The 18,389-nt window shown below is 49.6% G+C and overlaps 1 protein-coding gene across 3 annotated transcripts in view; it reads right to left on the bottom strand.

Moving 5' to 3' along the window:
* Positions 1–581: 581 nt before the first annotated feature.
* Positions 582–18,389, bottom strand: part of LOC149353516 (sterol O-acyltransferase 1) — a 45,572-nt gene continuing 27,764 nt past the window's right edge. For all 3 annotated transcript variants that reach the window (XM_089582608.1, XM_089582610.1, XM_089582609.1), the window contains exons 8-13: positions 13,831–13,906; positions 11,693–11,795; positions 10,398–10,671; positions 8,804–8,902; positions 4,282–4,557; positions 582–984 (exon numbers count right to left, since the gene is read on the bottom strand). In XM_089582608.1, coding sequence (XP_089438734.1) covers positions 871–984; positions 4,282–4,557; positions 8,804–8,902; positions 10,398–10,671; positions 11,693–11,795; positions 13,831–13,906 — 942 coding nt within the window. In that variant the 3' untranslated portion in view covers positions 582–870. The remainder of the gene's footprint in view (positions 985–4,281; positions 4,558–8,803; positions 8,903–10,397; positions 10,672–11,692; positions 11,796–13,830; positions 13,907–18,389) is intronic.

Below are 18,389 nucleotides of genomic sequence, written 5' to 3'. Positions count from 1 at the left end.
AATCTGCTAAGCCACAGCGCGAAGGGTAACTGCGCTTTGAAAATTCTGATAACTGATATGTATATTACGGTGGGCCACGCGCTATTTAATAAACAAGGAGGTTGTCAGTAATCGTTCTAACTATTCATTACTAGAAAACCAGCCTTCTAGCTAGCACGTCTTATCTGCATTCTGATGCGCTACACCGCTGACAATGCTATGCCGGAAAAAGCGCTCTTCGAACTCAAAAAGCCTACTTTTAAAAATTGTATAACATCATCGGGGCACAGCCGCTCGATCTCCACGGGAGATCGAGCTGTCGTGGTAGGGGGAACACCCGGGTAGATAGTTTGCGCTTGGCTTCGAGAGAGCCACCTTTCGGTGCACAGGCTGGCTTCCACAGCGCATGCGGTAGCCGAATGGCGATAAGCAGATTAGGTAAACGCCCAGGCTTTCGCCGCGCTTTTTGGGCGAAATAAGGCTGCCGCTAGAACGTCGCTACTACGTACAACGCTCCCGAAACTCTCCCCTGCATTTCTCTGCCCGTGTACGGAGGCGTCGTCGGGTCTCGTTCATGAAGTAAGCAGCACGCGACGATTAAAAAAGTGTTTCAATACTTTATTCGAACACAGCAGCATGTGTAAAAACGCCTCCAAAAATAATCACATACGCTCTGAAACAAACGCGCGGCTGTGTACAAACGTGTTATTAAAATTCGTCACAAAAACCTAAACTCGGTAGCCCGTAGAATTATCGCTCCCACATCATCATCATTCGAGAGTATTCTACATATTTACACGATTACGGCTTCTAGCCGAAACTGGGAATGCACACGAGGCGATCGCCAGCGTCCCCCTCCTGTGCACAGACAGCTATAAGCGCGGAGACACGTCAAGTGAGAGAGGGCTTCTGCTTGTAGAAGGACGACGAGAACCAGCTGGAGTGGCTGAAGGAGTTGCACGACCACGAGAAGGACCGCGGTATGAAGAAGTCGGCCACAGCACTCTGCGTCAAGGGGAAAAGGAAGGGCGAAATGAGACCCATGGAGGAATGGCCTAGGAATAAAAATATATATATACGCTTTACACTGACGGGCGTGAAGCACGGAATGAGGAACACGCACCAACCAAACGCAGCTTGAAAAATAAGTGGCATGTGGTTGCAAAATTTGCATCGCTTTACCTCGTAAAAAAACAGCCGACAAGTGAGTTATGAAGCAATGGATTGACATTTTGTAGCGTACCAAGCACTAAGCGCACCAAAGAACTAAGCGCACCAAACACTCCATGTCGGCGTAACTGTGTGCCTTTTCTGCCTTCTCTTGTGCGCAAGCAGTTTATGGGGGTTTAACGTCCCAAAGCGACGCAGGCTGTGAGGGACGCCGTAGTCAAGGGGTTCGGATAATTTCGACCACCTGGGGCTCTTAACGTGCATGCACTGACATCGCACAGTACACGGGCCTATAGAATTTCGCCTCCATAGAAATTCAACCGCCGCAGACGGGATCGAACCCGCGTCTTTGAGGTCAGCAGCCGAGCGCGATAACCACTGAGCCACCGCGGCGCGGCCTCGCAAGCAGTTTCAAAACCTTAACTGCATGCCATTTTAGGTGGTCTAGCTTTGTACTGGAATGAAAGCTGACGACAGAAACAGCTTTTTTTTTTTTTGCTGAAGCCAGCGGAAAGCACTTTTTCCCCTTATTTTTCCCTTGAATTGGAGTACCTGGCGGCGGCGCCCCAAACTACTGCTCCTTGGAGGCTGTGACGTCACGAGTCTCCCTGCCTCCAGGCCCGGCCGGCACAGCCGCTGCGGCGCCTGCTGCAGCTTCGTGGACGCTACGCGTGACGTAGGGGACGCGCTGGGAGTGCCGTCGCTTGTGTCCGGAGTCTTTTGAGCTCGAATTTGTTCCACGCGGCTGCCGGACCAGCGAAGAGTGGAGGTGCGAAGATATTGCTCAGCTAAAGGTTGTAACAGTAGAGCGGCGGGGAAGGGACACGCCATGCCATGCCTTCCCGAAAGATTCTAATCTATGAAGAATTGATACGTGTGGCTTCGCTACAAACCTTCTAGTCCGAATTTTTATCGCGCAAATTTTACAACTATGGCACAAATCTAATCTGTTTCCTATCCTCAACATGTCATTGAAACGACAGTGTCTCAAACCTGACGCTTTGCCATACGCAGTGCCACGTACAGACGTGTTCAATATGAGAGGAAACAAGCGTTTTGCGCAAAATTCAGAATTATATTTGAGAATGCTTTCTGCATATCATATGCGAAGAGGAAGTTCAAAAACAGAAAAACTGTCGTCGCACATAATTATGCCCTAATCAATAAATGAATGTTTGAACGTTGTTCCAGCTCATACTACTCACGACTTTACTTGTGAGGGAGACGTGCTTCATGACCTGGAGCCAGGCAGGAGGAAGCAGCAATGGCGGCTGATACGCGACAACACCAGCGTTACATAGTCGTCCCCCAGGTCAGCTATGCGCCATCTCGCAATACTAGGTGGCAAAGTTTCCTTGCAAGCGCAAGACCGAAAGCATGACAGCCGTGCTTTGGCAAAGAGGGGACACCTAAACAACATGAAAATTACAGCTCACATATAAAGAGCGCTGAGTAGGCTGCACATGTTGAGTGCGCGTAATTAGAGAAGATGGCTAAAAACGCGGCAGTATTTGCTACATGCGTATTTTCCTTGTTAAGAGGCAGTTCGGAAGTATTTTCATCGATTCGAACACCCTCCGACGGAAAATAATCTCGATGAGGCGCGCAGCAGAAATGTACGTTATAAACACGCTCGTCTCCCTCAATCCGAATTTCAACGCAGTACATTCACCAAAAAAACTGCCCGCAGGCATTATACAGGTCTATACTTGAACTGGTAGAAAAAGAAATATATCGCGTGTTCTCATGCGAACACGCGCAAATATCAGAAAAATTGAGCGGAGAGCTTTTTCGATCATGCCCGAGACAGACCGAAAGCAACATCGGCGGAGTTATTACGCAACAACGTTGGCAATTTACTAACGAAGCCATTTCCACAAGAATCGCGTGCCCGATCCTGCCCGTGCGAGTTACGCGCGAAGTGTAGCAGCGTACTATATATAACAATGCTGCAGTCACAAAAACGGCCCCATACCTTTTCGCTGTGCCCATGCAGTTAAATTCGCTGTAATTATACGTTGAGCACTCACTCCGCTGTTGGCGCTGCTCACGTGATGTATAAGTCCTATTTTCAAAATCTTCCTGTGGGCTGATTCGACAATGGCTGATACAGAGAGCGCAATGGTTCACTTAGGATCCGACTACCACTGTGAGTACAATAGGCGCCGAGTATGAGCAACTGGAAAGATTTCTGATCTAAAGGCTTCCCCATTCGGCTAATGTAAGTATATATAAAAAAAGCCGCTACGGTGCGATTAACTTAACACACCTTTGTTTTAAAATTCAGCAAACAGCCGTGTGTATTCGACGGCTCCTTTATTCTCCCGGCGCGCGTATAATTGCCATCTACGAGTGCGCTATACACCGTAGATAAATTCGTTCGCAGTTTCGCGTACTTTTTGTGAGCTTCGAGACTACAGCCGCGCCTAAAGGGCGAAAATTGAATGAGGGCGCGCTCAGAAGTCCGAACATCATTTAACACACAAAATCATATAAACGGTAAACATTCATAACACGCCAAGACAACAAAGCACACAATAGAGTAAGATCCTGCAGTTTGATGAAGAAAAAGTAATGACTTTAGTGATATCTGGGGCCTTTGCTAGTGGATTGCGTGTCACAACGCCTCGCATTTTATGTTGGGTTTGTTGTGAGGGTAATTAAGCCAAGAATCATCAGCCCGCTGCAATGATAGGTGCGGGCGAACAGCTATAGGCAACAGCATTCCGGTTTAGTCTACTTAGAGAAAGCGGCGAGCGCAAACAAGACAAATGACAGCAGGATCCGACTATTCACGCACCAACTAGCCCAAATTGAAGTTCTGTTGGTTGAGCTATAGTTAGTGGGACACGATTTTCAAGCAGGTAACAGTGGAAAAGCATGACCACAACACACGCGTGTTCGCAGAGCAGGACTAAGTGAGGAACGCTCTCCCTCGCTTGAAAAAAAAACAAAAAAAAAACTGACCGCTGTTGAATGCGCAGAGCGTCCTTCGACGCATGCACCGCTCACTTGCCGCGGGTCCAGATACCCTCTCCTTGTAATAAAATTTGCCTTCCGTTACCGCGCGACTGCCGGAATGGCCGTGGGAGTCCCAGCATTCGTGCAACTCGAACGTCGGGGCGCGCGTACCTTGGTCGTGGGGCAGTTGAGTCTGGAGTAGAACTCGACCGTGTAGAAGATGAGTATTATGCCCCATCCGGCGATGAGCGTGATCCAGAGGAAGACGTTCCAGAAGCGCGCAGTCTTCTTCTTGGTGGCGAACATGAGGCCCACCCCAAGCGTGCCGTAGATGACCAGCACGACGGGGAAGAAGAAGCGGTAGCTCAGCGCCAGGATGTACTCGTGCACCAGCGCGGACAGGAAGAACACCACCAGCATGGCCCGCTTCTTGTTGTAGTTGAAGGCCTGCGAGCGGAGCGCGAGCGTGAGCCGCGTGAACGCAGCGCTGACGCGAAAACGAAACTAAACGGAAGTGACACGGATAAGCTCTGGGACTTCCAAACGTCCGCGGGCCTGTGGTGGCTCTGCGCACGAACATCTGTCGTGACTGGAAAACGAAAAAATGTACACGCCGTATAACCTACAACTTATGCGACAAGATTTTGACTTTGCGGACAAACGATGCCCCTACACAATAAAGTTGCTTCCTTTAAACGACTACTCTTGTTAGGGTCCTTGTTGCCGCCCAAGAGCAATGTTTTCGACTGTTTCCAGAATTTGTCAATCCTTCCCCAACATTTGTGGCTTCTGGTGCTCTACGCGAACTTGTGATACTGGTAAAAAACAAAGCCCCTCCACTGGCCGATTTTTTCTTCTTATTTACGTGCAAGTAGCGAAGAAGACATGCACGTGGTCAGCGTCAAAAAACGAAGATAAAAAGGCGCAGTAGAATGATGAAAAATTGAGCGAGCATCAAGGGTGTTGTACTTGCTGCCCTAAGCTTGTAGAAGCGCCTCGCAGCGTGCTGGCAGCGCCGACAAGAGAACGAGCCCCAGAGCCAACTTGGACGAAATGAGTTTCGGACCTATCACACTCAGAGGTAAGGCATAGCGCGATCTGGCCTTTGTTCGCATTCTGCGAGGTTCGAATTAGAGGGGCTTTGAAAGCGGCTCTGTTCAAGTTCCGATGTTATGTGATGTTAAAGGCCACCGCTTCGCGAATTCAGAGGGCATTTAAGACAGCTTACGTGCTACGAAGGCGAAAGCATTAGTGTGCTAGCGTGAGCGTTCGACTTCGACGCAGGTTACGCACTGAGAAGTGAAACGGAGACTCGCCTCCGAACAGTGGTTTCACAAACGCTGAATCCGCAAAGATCCGAGTGAAACATGGAGACACTCGGTTCGAATACCTGTCGCGAGCTAGCCTCCAACCTAAGAGACGTATTCTAAATCGTATTACACCACCCGGAACGTTGTACGACAAACGGTTGCTCACAGTTTTGGTATGAATGTAGTCGAGAAAACTGGCGCCATTGAGATCAGCCAGTGGGAGGTATATACAGGGTGTCCCAGCTAAATGTAACCAAGCTTGTAAAAAAGAGGATAGTTCCTAGCCCAACGAGACCAACTGAGGGTTGTTGACAGTCGCGTGTCCTAGTCTGCGGTAGTTTTTCATTCTACAAAAGTAATTAATTAGCAGATACTAATTAGCTAACTTTTTAATTATTACCTTGAGGAAGAAAGCGTCAATGCAGGAGTTGTAGATCCTATAGAAAAATAACCGTTTGCCGTGTTTGCAACCAAGTACCACTGATACAGGGCCACTGCCCAGGGTCCGGACATTTTTGAAAAACAAGCCCACTGCATAGATGAGGCATCGAAGATAACCTCTGCAAAATACTAGAGCCATGCGCGCCCCGAAAAGCTGCGAAAATTCAAATCAAAGCCCTTTCGTTCTTTCCTTCCTTCAAAAACGGGCCCGGCCCACTACTCTGAACCCCGCTGACGTCATGGGGGGGTACTTTCGCTGAAGGCACTCCATTGGTGCATCGTTCTGACTAACGGGAGAAGATTGGGCGTAGCCTTGGCGTCGCGTCGTCTGCACAACGCTTTCCGCAGCGCCTTCTGTTCTGGCTCATGCCTACAAACCCGCATGAAGGAACAAAAAAAAAACTGCGGAGGGAGCGTGCGGCGACAGCCTTGAACCCTTGCCATAAAAAGTAAAAAATAGTAAAACTGAGGGAGTTGGTTCGCCCCCCCCCCCCCTTCCCCCCTCCCCCCCGCCGTGATCACCTCACGAGACGCTCTGCGTACGCGCTCCCTTCTCAGATTTTTTTCTTCTATGCAAGCCCCCCAAAACAAGGTTTTAATTACTAGTGCAGCAGAGCCTTTCCCTCGCTCGCCCACTTGACCGCTCCGCACACACACCGCTTATCTTTCGTGCATCTTGCGTACGCCTTGACTCCAATGAATGACATATGCTTTGGAGCGGAGAAAAGACACAAACACACAGAACACAAACACGCATGGAGAAAAGCAAACGGGCGGTTGCCGGGTCCGCGCTTCGAACACAACCGACTTCCGCCCCTCCGCTCGTGAAACGGTGGGGAGGCCTAAAAGAAAATGAAAAGGTGGCTCGTTAACTGGGAATGGCAAACAGATGTATGAAAGGATGCGCTCGCTAACAAGTCTAGGTGGTCGAGCCGATCGCGCCTCTCGATCGTTCAGTGTGCGGAGAAAATGCAAAAACCAAGAAAAGAATTCTATTGAAGGCGGGGCCATGACGTCGCCCTGTGACGCACTCCACAGACACCACGCCTCCGGCTTACACCGGAGAAGGAAGGGGTGATTTTGCCTTGCCGAGCCTACTCGACGAGGAGCGGGAGAGAAAAATTTCGAGGAGGGAATGGAAGGAGAGGAGGCTCGCTCAAAGTGAGGTAGAGAGTGTCTGCTGGCCGCGGGTGGGCAGGGGCCCTTTTTAAAAGAAAGCCCGCGAAATACAAAAAGAACCCCGTGATAGGGAAGCATTTTCAGCACACCCGAACGACCGGTCAAGCAACGACATCCGTTTATGTTTGCAACGCTGTCCCGAACAGGGTTCGGCGTTTTGAGTTGGTGGCGAGATATGCGCCAGGGACTGCTTATGCGTCATGGAAAGTAAGCGAGCGCTGCTTTTCAAGGAAGTGAAGCGCGGCTCGCATGGAGCGCTTTTTCACACGAAACCTCGCCTCGAGTGATAGACATGTGGCCGTGCCTCCGAACTTGCACCGTCACGCGTTAAAGAAGCGGTTGCCCTATAGCGCCCATGCGAGAGTTGCTGGCGTATATCTCGCAACGATCGCAAAACGTCGAACCCCGTTCGCGACGGCGTTGCAAAGATAAGCGAATGTCGTCGCTTGACTGGTCGTCTGGGAGCGCTGAAACTGCGCCCTATCACGTGGTTCTTTTTGTATTTCGCGGGCTCTTTTTTAAGGCAAATCAAAGAAGCTATATCAGTGGTACTTCGTTGCAAACAGGGCAACTTATTTTTGTATGGGATCTACAATTCCTGCATTGACACTTTCTTCCTGAAGGCAATAATTAAAAAGTTAGCTAATTAGTCTCTGCTAATTGATTACGTTTGTATAATTAAAAAAATACTGAAGACTTGGACACGCGACTGGCAACAACCCTTAGTTGGTCTCACGGGGCTAGGACGATTCGTCTTTTTTAAAAGCTTGGTTACATTTAGCTGGGACACCCTGTATATAGGCGAACGAACATGTATACGACTGTTTGAAATGGCGGAGCTCTGCTTGCTCTGTGCGTACTACGGCTGCTTGATGACGTCACCCAATTTTCCTTATCATCACTGAGATTTTTCTGTACCATATGCGAGTACACGAGCAACACATGCCGCCCGCTTTTCTTGTAATGAGACTAGTAATGCTTTAGCATTAATATCCCTCAGCAAGATTTTTTTTTTAATGCGCCTTGTAGAAGCCAAGTTATCTGTAGTCAATTCTAATTTCAGCGTCTTCGCGCCCTCCCCTCTACTCTCGTCATTTTTTGCACGCTGAAAGGTCTGCGCTCATTCGCCGGCCCCACCGCGGGGGCGGAGGTTCCTGACCCGCCGGAGCTACGCGGCTTACTGGCCGCGGCAGCCGGTATAGGCAGGAGCGCGCGACGGAGGAAGGTGCGATCATAAAAAAAGTCGCCGGCAAGGGGTCGCGCGTATCTGCTGCATGTAGAAGAGCATTATTTGGCTCAGGTGTTCATGACAACGCAGCGCAGTGACTGAGCAAGTTGATGTGCTCTATGTTTCAGAGCTCCTCTACACAGGTCGTGTTGACGGCGTTAGCGAAATTCTACAGCACACCCAACATACACCACGCGGGAACGTATACACATCGCGTTCGTTTTGCAAGGGCGAGATGCGCAGCCGTGCTGGAACTTTGGAGCGCACGGCACGCACGGGTGCGAACACCGCTCCCGACTGTCAATATCGCAAATGCGAAGGAAATGAGTAAAACGAGACGTTAGGACGACACGCATGGCGCTCCACTTGGATGCTCAGATATACATTTGGGAAAGGCCAAACGCGTTTGCCGTCAGCGTAACGACCATCGTCCTCAGAGCATGAACAAGGAACAAAGTACTCGTATTCTCCATTACCATGACGCACATCCGATGGTGCAAATTGTGCGTGCGGTGTAAAGGGGCGGGGTACTTACCTTGTACGCGTCACGGTAGACGTAATTGAAGAGCCAGTCGTGGACAACCAAGTTCCAAGAGCGGTAATAGTCGGCGTAAGTTGTACTGTTCCACCAGTCCTGCGCGGATGAACAAAAACAAGGAATAAGAAATCATCCGGCGCTCTACAAGAGCGTTGTGGCTCAATTATGTGCCAAGGGGGATTTGCAGGCCCCCACCAGAAAGGGCGAACGCTCTGGGTGCGCCAAGAGCGTTCGATTTCTGGTCCACAAAATAAATTCGTAATGCATATAAGTGCAGCTAAAAAACGGCAAGGACACGCGATGAACGCCACTAAACATCAGAATACGAATAAAAAAGGCGCGTGGTGCAAGTTTTTTTTAATTTACTTACAAACCACATACACATACATGTTAAACTGCTCAACCTAGTCGTTACGGCTGTGTGTTGGCTGCATTAACAGAACATTCGCAGCAGAAACATTTGTAGTAGGCATTGTTTCAAAGAAATCAAGAGAATTGAGGAAGATAGCAAGCGTGCACGAAATGGAAAACATGCATTGGGTTTTAAGCAAAAAGCCTTCAGTAGCGGCTTAAATTTTATTCTTGAGGTCGCATAAACTAATCGTGCACATCCTACACCCCGTCCCAGTTTGCTTGCACTGAAGTGGAAGCCGGAGCTAGTACCAGGAAATAAACAAATGCATTTTAAAATCTGTTTCCACTTTACGACGGAGCACGATTTACTAGAAATTCGGAAATTGCGATATCCCGGCGCACGATGGCAGAACAGGCGTGAACCGCTCACGAATCGGTTTTATCTGCGAAATGCTTCGAGTATTCAACCCAGAACCTACATTGCGAGTACAGCCAGAAAGCTTCGAAACGGAAGTGCACTCCAGTTTCGGTCGCTGGCGCGCGACCGCAGTAGCGGGAGTTGTTAGCGCACGCGGATGCCTTTCGCTCCTCAGTCACGCACCGTTGAGCCGGGAGGCGAAAACCCGATCAGCAGAGGCGGGGGAGAAACGGCGGGGCGTCCGTACATCATCAGTCATGCGGCACGCGAGCCACGAAAGCGGGGGTTCCTCGCTGCCGAGGGCGGGATGCCGCTTATACAACCAGCAACAGTTTGCGTTGCGGCCTCTTCGTCTGAGAAGAGCGAGAGCTGCTCCGCACAAGAATCGTTTGAATGGCAAGCCAGCATACAAAAGACCACGATTTGATCGAAGGTGTCGGCCGGGACCAATTTTGGGAGGTCATAAATTCACGACTACTTCTTAGCTCAACAGGGCACATGTGAAAGAAAAAAAATGAAAAAAAAACTGGGCCGCATTATCAAATCGTAGCAGCAGCCGTAGTTACGGGATGAGACGGATCTTGGACACAATGATACAAGCGCCTGAGGATCGATCGTTCGAAAACACTGAAAGCTATGGCACGCGAGAGTCTTCCGGTACAAAATAAGTTTGACCCCTCGGTTCCCGCTAGCATTCAGCCTTCTGCTACTTCGGCACTCGAGGCGAGCTAACTTCGTCCCTTGTGAGCGAAAAGTGCTACGCAGTAATTAGCTGCTACGGGTTAGCGGACCAACGTGAGAGGGGCGAGAGACACGCACCAGGTAGAACAGCCGGTCTCCGAAGCGCATGGCCTCGGCAAAGATGTTGAGCCAGCAGTGCAGGAAGCCGTAGAAGACGAGGAACATGGAGATGCTGCCCAGTAGCATGATCGCGCAGCCGGTTAGCGTGAAGCCCAGCAGCTGGAAGCCCTCCTTGCCGGCGTCGCAAAATAGGTCCTTGATGAAGTGGTTCAGCACCACGGAGTACAGGGCCACGCACGCGAGGAACTGTCCCGAATACCACAGCACGTTGGCCCAGCGAACCTTGGGCGTCCTGTAGTCGCGCGAAAAGAAGCGACATCGGCGCGCACCAGTTAGGATGTAACAATATGTGCGGGAAAAGACGGGCGCTATAATCTCGCATTGCGAAGACCGGCAGCTGCGTCTGAACGGACCTTCCAATACAGGCTAAGCTCGTGAATTTTGGACAGAAGGATGCGGAGGAGGATTACGGGGCAGAAGACAGCCCGCGCGCCTTAAAATGACCGCACACTCGCGGGCGGTGCACTTTATAGCACACTTATTCGGGGTACAGCTACCATAGTAGGTCGTAGATTTTAGCGCAAATACATGTCCGTATCGTGGATCAAGGCTGCTTGAAAATCCCCAAGCTACAATTTTCATGTCGTGACCGCAGTACTGGAGAGCTGTACGCCGTCACAGTCGACTATGCTATTTTCATTTCATGCATTTATTTCCCCATAAATTACGCTGGAAGGGGTTTGGAAAAAGCTGTACGGGGCAGCTTGAAATACCAACCACCCCAGGTTGCACTTGACAGCGTTGGCAAACATACACAGCCTCATTGCGGCCAGAAACTGTTCAGTAATATACGAATTAGCTTTAGAATAAAACTAACAAATAGTATCACTTTTTCAGGCGGCTTTCACCAGGATGAAGACAACAAATGAGCTTGTCTGTACGCTAAATGAGTGCGCGCGCATGTAGCTGGCTTCGGTACGTTTCGATTCTGAAGGACAGCGCTCTAACTGCTCGTTTGACGGGACTTGGCGCTACGAGCTGTACGCTGGCGTCGGACAACGGCTCAACAGACGAAAGCTAACTACGAAAAAGCTCACGGCTTTCTTCGTCGAAAGATTTTATCCGGGTCAGTTCAAAGTTCGGGATTCGCTGCAAGCTTGAGTTGGTAGCACAGAAGTGGCAACGAATAGCACAGAAGGGGCACACTCTCGGGAGTTCTCTTTTGTGCGCCAACAGAAAGTTACAAGCGTCAACGTCGTTGAGACAGGTTAAGTCAGCAAGCAGCAGGTAGAAGGCACCGTGAAAGAGCTTGCCTGGGGTAGGAGTCCCTGTAGACAAGAGTGGGCGCGAAGAGGAAGTAGACGACGCAGGACAGCCCGGGCATCGTCAGCTCCACGTGGTTGTTTCCGCTCTTCGCTGGATGGTCAAACGACAGAAACGATATTCAGACGGCGGATTCTACCTCACCGGAGCCGCAACAGTTGCACATCTGGCCTTCATTCAAGCATGATCGTGTGCTTAGCCGAAAATCGACGTCTCTTTCGGTTTTCTTTTTTTTTCCAAGAGTTTCTCGGAGACAACTTGAAATCGAGACAAGAAAAAAAGCCGGCTGCCTCATCCGGTGATCATTGCCCTCTTTGTGGCACCCTATGACCAAAAAAAGACCGAACTAAGGTCTCGAAAGCTACCACAACTGACATCGCTGCTACCTTTAGCATAGTTTATGGAGTAACCCACACAAAATACAACAAATAAGGATATCTCTAGTGGTTCGGACAAAAAAATGCAGCTAGAAACGCGGGTGCGGCAGGAGGGCGATGCTCTTGCTCGCAAATATGAAGTCTTCATGGGTTCATAAAACATGTCAAAAAGGAAAAGGCACCATTTGTCCTTTTCTTCCTGCTCGAAAACAAGCGTTCTACTTCCAGCACTAGCGTTCTTAAAATGTACGCATATATAGCTGCCTGCACCTTCGCTGCAGATACTCAGTCTTTTTGACAGAGCGCCGCTCAGAACGGTTATAGAGCGCTGCCTATCAAAGACAACACCAGCTCGCAAGTTCGCCGGCTTAACGCTGAGAAATGGAACGGACAACGAAACTGAATACTGGTAGCTATGACTGTTGCCATATAATGCCTCCAGCGCTATACAGAGTGACTGACAACCGAGCCAAATTACTGCGCCTCAAAGTGCGTACTGCAGTCAAATGCATGCAGTACAAGAATAAAACACACCAAGGATTTTACATGAATATCTCGTTGTGAAATCTTTTCAGCTCTCCTTTTCCCCTCAAGTAATTCGTGAATGAAACAGTTTGCCATGCGATGCTGTGAAGTGCGTATCACGCGAAAATGTCATCGCTAACATATCAAGCAATGTTTCTGTAGTCAGGACCGCGGAGTAGGGGCGCCACGTTTTTAGTTGTTTTTTTTCTAGTTGACGATGACATGTTATGCTTATATGACTTGTACTCTATCTTGATTCCTTGTTACCCCGGTCCTTTGTCAGCAGGTGCAGTTATTTCTTGCTCGCGGAATATAAGAGTTGCATACAATTTTGTTACTATTTTCCTTCCGTGTGCGTAGTCTTCTATCATGCGACTGCACCCCGTTTGTTGTCGTCTGCTAGCGTTTATAATATTCAATGCTTATGTACAGCCTAGTTCAAGTAGTCTCAGACATTACAGGCAATTGGAGTTAACTTTAAGGACGTTGTAGGGAAGAGACACCATATACATTAAAACAACATATGAATTTAGCAGTATGTTCAAATAAATAAAGATTAATGAAATTCACGGGCCAAAGCTGGACCATGGGCTAGGAGTAGAGGACACTACGCCCATGGATTCCTTAACGGACAAAGCAACATTGGTCCCGCTACACCCACTATAATTTTATACTAGGATTTAGCTGTAGCGATACTTCACTACGCACAGCAAGGCACGAACGCCTCAAGTCTGAGATCGAGCTGGAGCAAAAAATAAAAATAAAAAAACCGGAACTGGCGAACGCTAACAAGCGAGGGGCGAACGCAGGTGGCCAGAGAAAGCCTTAAAATTGTAAGTTGAAAATAAGAACACCGGGACTTCCATTTGAACATGCAATTTTAACGCTTTCTTTTTGGCCCCGTGCATTCGCCCCTCGGATTTCGGTGTTCGCAAGTTCTAGATTTTTCATTACTTTATAAATTTGCCTCGTTCCAGCGCCTGTTCGACTTTTGTTGTTAAATCGAGTGCTGTGCCTCAAGGTTGTTTAGTCTGCGCTCTTGATAACCGCGATAAATACGGAGCCCGAGTTCTGAGCCAACCGAGTTTGTGTTTACGACTGGCCGCCAGACTGCATTACAAACGCCGTCGCAGCGCTTCCGTCAAAGCATCCAGCCACGGTTACAGATACCCGAAACACCACAGAACCCACCGGAAGCAAGCACGGAGACGACGACGGCGGCTCACCTTTGAGCTGACCGTGCGCCAGGACTCGGCCGATGATCTCCCTCGTGTACGCGTACACTTTCATCAGTAGTCGTACCTGGGAAGGGGAAAAGGCAAACGGCACGATGACCACGTAGCCATTGCTTCGCGTAATCTTTCGGCCTGTATAGGCGCGCACGCAATATATACGCTCCGGATTAACGAAGCTGGGTAACGACTGCTTCAAAAGCATGCGCTGACGGCAAGACTAGAAGGGAAAACACAAGACAGAGGCCCTAGTCCCACTTGTTCGCGCATGCCTTTGAAGCAATGGGGGACCCACACGCCAACGCGCCCGCATGTCTAAACCGTAGGATTGAATAAATGGGACTACATATAAAATTTCAGCCATTCTGTTAAGTTTATCACCGATACAATTATTCGAACAAAGGAAATTTTTCTCTCGCCGAACTACGACAGACGCTTTCACGAGTCAAAAAACGCAACATGGGAAGTCTGAAATCGCCCAGTTAGACCTTCACGCGAATTCGACAACAGTGCAGACGTTTGGGCGAACCAGTCTTATCTTTCCTGCACAGGCACGCCGCACAACGTAAAGAAAGCCATACTATCTTTGTCGCACTTGCTCCAACGTTTGCGGATATGCCACGCGATTCTGTGACGCCAGTGTGAGCGGGTTTGAGTAGTCACGTGTAAATGAAATTGTCATATTAGGCTTGGCACGAAAACGAAGTCATGTAAGTCGACCGCAGTGAACTGAGACAGGAAATCGCGAGCAAGGTTGATGTTCCCATGTGGGAACATCAAAAGCGGAGATAGATAGCAAAAGAAAGACAACCTCAAGACTCTGCTATAAACGAGTTTAGATTATGGGTACGTTGTTGGCTGCATACCACAGAAGTGAATTTTGAGCAGCGCTCCAAAGCTCATTTCTGCACTAAGAACCGAGAAGACACCGAGCGACTTCATCACCTTTAGCGTGAACTACTGCCCAACATGTACTAACAAGCCCCATTTACTAAATCAGTTTCACTTAGCCACAGGTCGCGATGCCGTTAGCTAAGCCAATATGCCCAATCACAGCCAAGCAAACCGCTAACAACGCATGTCGCACACAACTTGCGCATAATTCTTATAACTTAAGAAATTACGTCACCAGTCAAGAGTACGCGGGAAGCACGGCCGGATTCCGCGAAGGCAGATAAAGTGCCTAATGGTGCAGAAAAGTCAGTGAACACTGTCTACTGACTCGAATTCCAGTTTCCAGAAGAAAATGGCCGATGTGAGTTAAATGGCCTTTAGAACAGTGTAAACACATTGTGGCCGCGTGTGGAATAGAGGGTCACTCTGGTGTTGCGCTCAAGTGCCAATTTTAAAATCAAGCACATCAACAGGAAATGCCAGAAAAGGCCTCAGTCCCTAAGCGACGGCGGAGGGAAAGATTAACCGGCACCCTTGCACGAGTTTGGAAGAAAAAAAATCGCTGTAAGTGCCATATAGAACGCTACTGGTTGCTCCTCAGCTACCAGGTGCTGCTTGCACAAAACTGCACTCCATCAGGAATGTGAACCTAACTTCTGCTTAGACAATCTCCTGCCTTGTGCTGTAGATAGATAATGTGCTGCGCTGTAGATACTGCGCGTGTGTCCCGAACGCGCAATATGTAAGTACAGCACACTAAGCTGAAGGGCAGGAAAGGTTGTCCGTTGCAAAAGTTGAGTTCACGTTACTGTTTGAGTGCAGTTTCGTGCAAGCAGCACCGGGTAGCTGAAGAACAACTGTGTCAGCTTCCTCGTTGCCATCGCATACCCCCCCCCCCCCCCCCCCATTATCCATACACCTTTCCTCCAACACACCTGGCCTGGCTAGCCTCGCAACACCCGACAGACCAGCTGGCCTTGGCGACTATGATGCAGGACATCGACATCCACGACACTTAGTGGTGCGTCGCAATAAATTTTCTTTCCCTTTCTGCGCGTTTCAGCGAACAGTGGCGCAGATTATTGTGAATAAAATATTTTTAAGCATTATGAATGGATGCAGCGTCATGATCGACTGAGTGCGTGGTAGTACCGATTATTAAACCAGTGAACCAAAGCTCAATGCCAACGTTTATTCAATTTCACTAATGTGTATGCCCTATAAGGTCTGGAGTCGGTGTGCGCCAGTAAAATGTTAAACGTTGATGGTGTATGGATCCTCAGACAGTCAACTTTTCCTAAATACCCCCCCCCCCCCCCCCCCCCGAAAAGTGCAGCAAAACACGCCATACTTCACATGATGCTAACAAAATGCGCCTTGACGGCTTTTGGCTAAAAAACCACACGAAATGTTAATGCTTTGCAAGGCACCGCTTCTGAACATACGCTTTCAAAAATGAGATTCACATGGTTTGAAGAGTTTCAACAAATGAAAGCCGCTAGGAATAACTGCAACCAGTTTCCACTTCGGAATGTCGAGGCGCGTCACTCCCGAACCGCCCCAGAGAAGTGGAATGCAGGCACAAAGAGGGTCCGCGCCATGACGTCACAGCGCTGGCAGCAGCCGAATAGCCTTTGCTAACACCGTCCCTTTCACGACACACGTGTCCGAGCTGGCTCGGAAATGTGCCAGCGGTACTCAGTGTTCCAAGGGAAAAAAAAAAAAAACCCGAACGGCGCAGCGCAGCGCCTAGCGTATAGGACGCAAGATCTTCTCAAAACTCGTCTTTACCCTTCGAAAGAGTCGCTCTCAAATGTGATCGCTTCGTTCCCGGGATATATTACTCAAGGTTGCGCCGCCGAAATTCGCCCCACTGGCGACACCCGAGGCGCAGAAGGAAATGTTAGGCGAAAGAGGAGCAGACTTGTCTCGTGCATGGGCGGAGGCAAAGGCAATCGGCCCGGCCTCAGAACATGTCACGGCCGTAACGGTGGGGACAAGTCATTGTACTTGCGGCTGCAGGACCAAAAGATGTATGTATACAAAAACGGTGCGCTCAATGGCATCGTAGCAGATGCCTTGGGGCAGTTGGCGCCGCGATCACCCTAGATGACCGGTTTCCTGACGCACGCAACTTTAGATGCGTAGAGCGAGTTGGAAAAGGCTGGACGGCGCCCCCCAAGGACGCCTCTCATGCTGAAGGAAGTCACGAAAGCACAATCCTTCGCCCTTTGAAGCCGCCACTGGCAGAATGGAAATCCAACCGTACAGTCGCAGGTTTTTCCACGAAGCAACCATTCAATAGCATGCCTCCAGTGAAATGACGGGAATCATCGCTGCACGTCAATTGAACACGCGCGACACTTCGAACGCCCGGCGCAGTCGAAACGGACAGCCCACTTCTTGCACGTGCACGAAGCGCAGCGACTTGGAAGTTCAAGCTTCAGTGGGCACGACAACCAAGCCACAAGGTCTGCACACGTAAACAAGAACGCCAAAACAACTATAGTGGACCTTGTTGCGCTTTGTACTTGACTTCGCTCGGCGTGTAACGTGATGCGAATTTCGAGACAAAGGCTGGCTAGTCGGCGATTGGTACGTGGACGTCATAGGGGTGAGCCGATCTGTGCTTCGTGTCGGTAAGGGTCGAGCGGGGAATTCCAGCCTGCTAGCCAGCCAGATCACGCTAATACGAAATACTAATGTCATCGCCAATGGCCTCGATAGCTCGATACTCCCCTAGTTTCGCTTGCAGACGGTTTCATTTGTGCCCCCTCGGCGCGACCGTTTTGCAATTGCGGTTTTCCAGGTTTTCTTCGGCTCGACTGAGTTTCCGTCGTTAAATACATTCGGCGCAGGTAGCGAGGCCCTGCATTTTATATTTTTACAATGCCTGAGCAGCTCGCATTATTCATGCCAAGAGGCATAGATTTTATGACCTGCGCATCAGGAAAGACTCCGTTAATGAAAGCCGCACGCACCTGCCAATAGTGCGCAACTGCACTTCCCTCTGTCAAGCCGCTCTCGTCACACTTGCGCATCGAATTAAACACCGGACATATAGAGCGTGTATTTGTGGTGCTCTTAGGCATAAGCTGGCTTGCATCCAGGATTCTCTCTTCATGGGACGAGGGTTACACCAGAAAACGAAGAGGTGGGCCCTCTATATCTCTATATACCGCCCCCCGCCTCCCCTTGGCTGTACGTGCCTGGTCTTAAAGCAACGTTCGGGCAAAAACAGACGCTGTCTTAGTTAAGGGACGCCGCACTTGGCATCGAACCAGCCTCCTAGATCTACACAGCACAACGCCGTCACTGTCGTTTCACCTAGATAATAGTCTATGCGACCGAACCGAATCGTTTAGAGGAAGCGAGTTGCAATAAAGTTTCCGTGGGCAACCAGCCGCGCCACGGTTGTGCAAGAACACAGCGGTCAGCTCGTCACCAAACCATCGTCCAGCGCCGGCCATATCACGTGGAGCGTCAGGCGGCTTGTCGGGTATGTACAGGTAGCGGCAACAATGAGCGACAACATTCGGTCTGCACGAAAGAACGAATTCTGTTGATTCAGTAACGAAGCCGAAAGCGCTTCTTCGCTATTATTCGTGCAGTGGAACACCTTTTACAGCACAGGAGACAGTGTGTCCCTCACTCGCATT

Source organism: Amblyomma mixtum, chromosome 3, assembly GCF_055824585.1.
Source record: "Amblyomma mixtum isolate Tamu chromosome 3, ASM5582458v1, whole genome shotgun sequence".
Lineage (NCBI taxonomy): Eukaryota > Metazoa > Arthropoda > Arachnida > Ixodida > Ixodidae > Amblyomma > Amblyomma mixtum.
The sequence above is the reverse complement of the archived record's forward strand: the minus strand, read 5'-3'. Positions and strand labels throughout refer to the sequence as shown.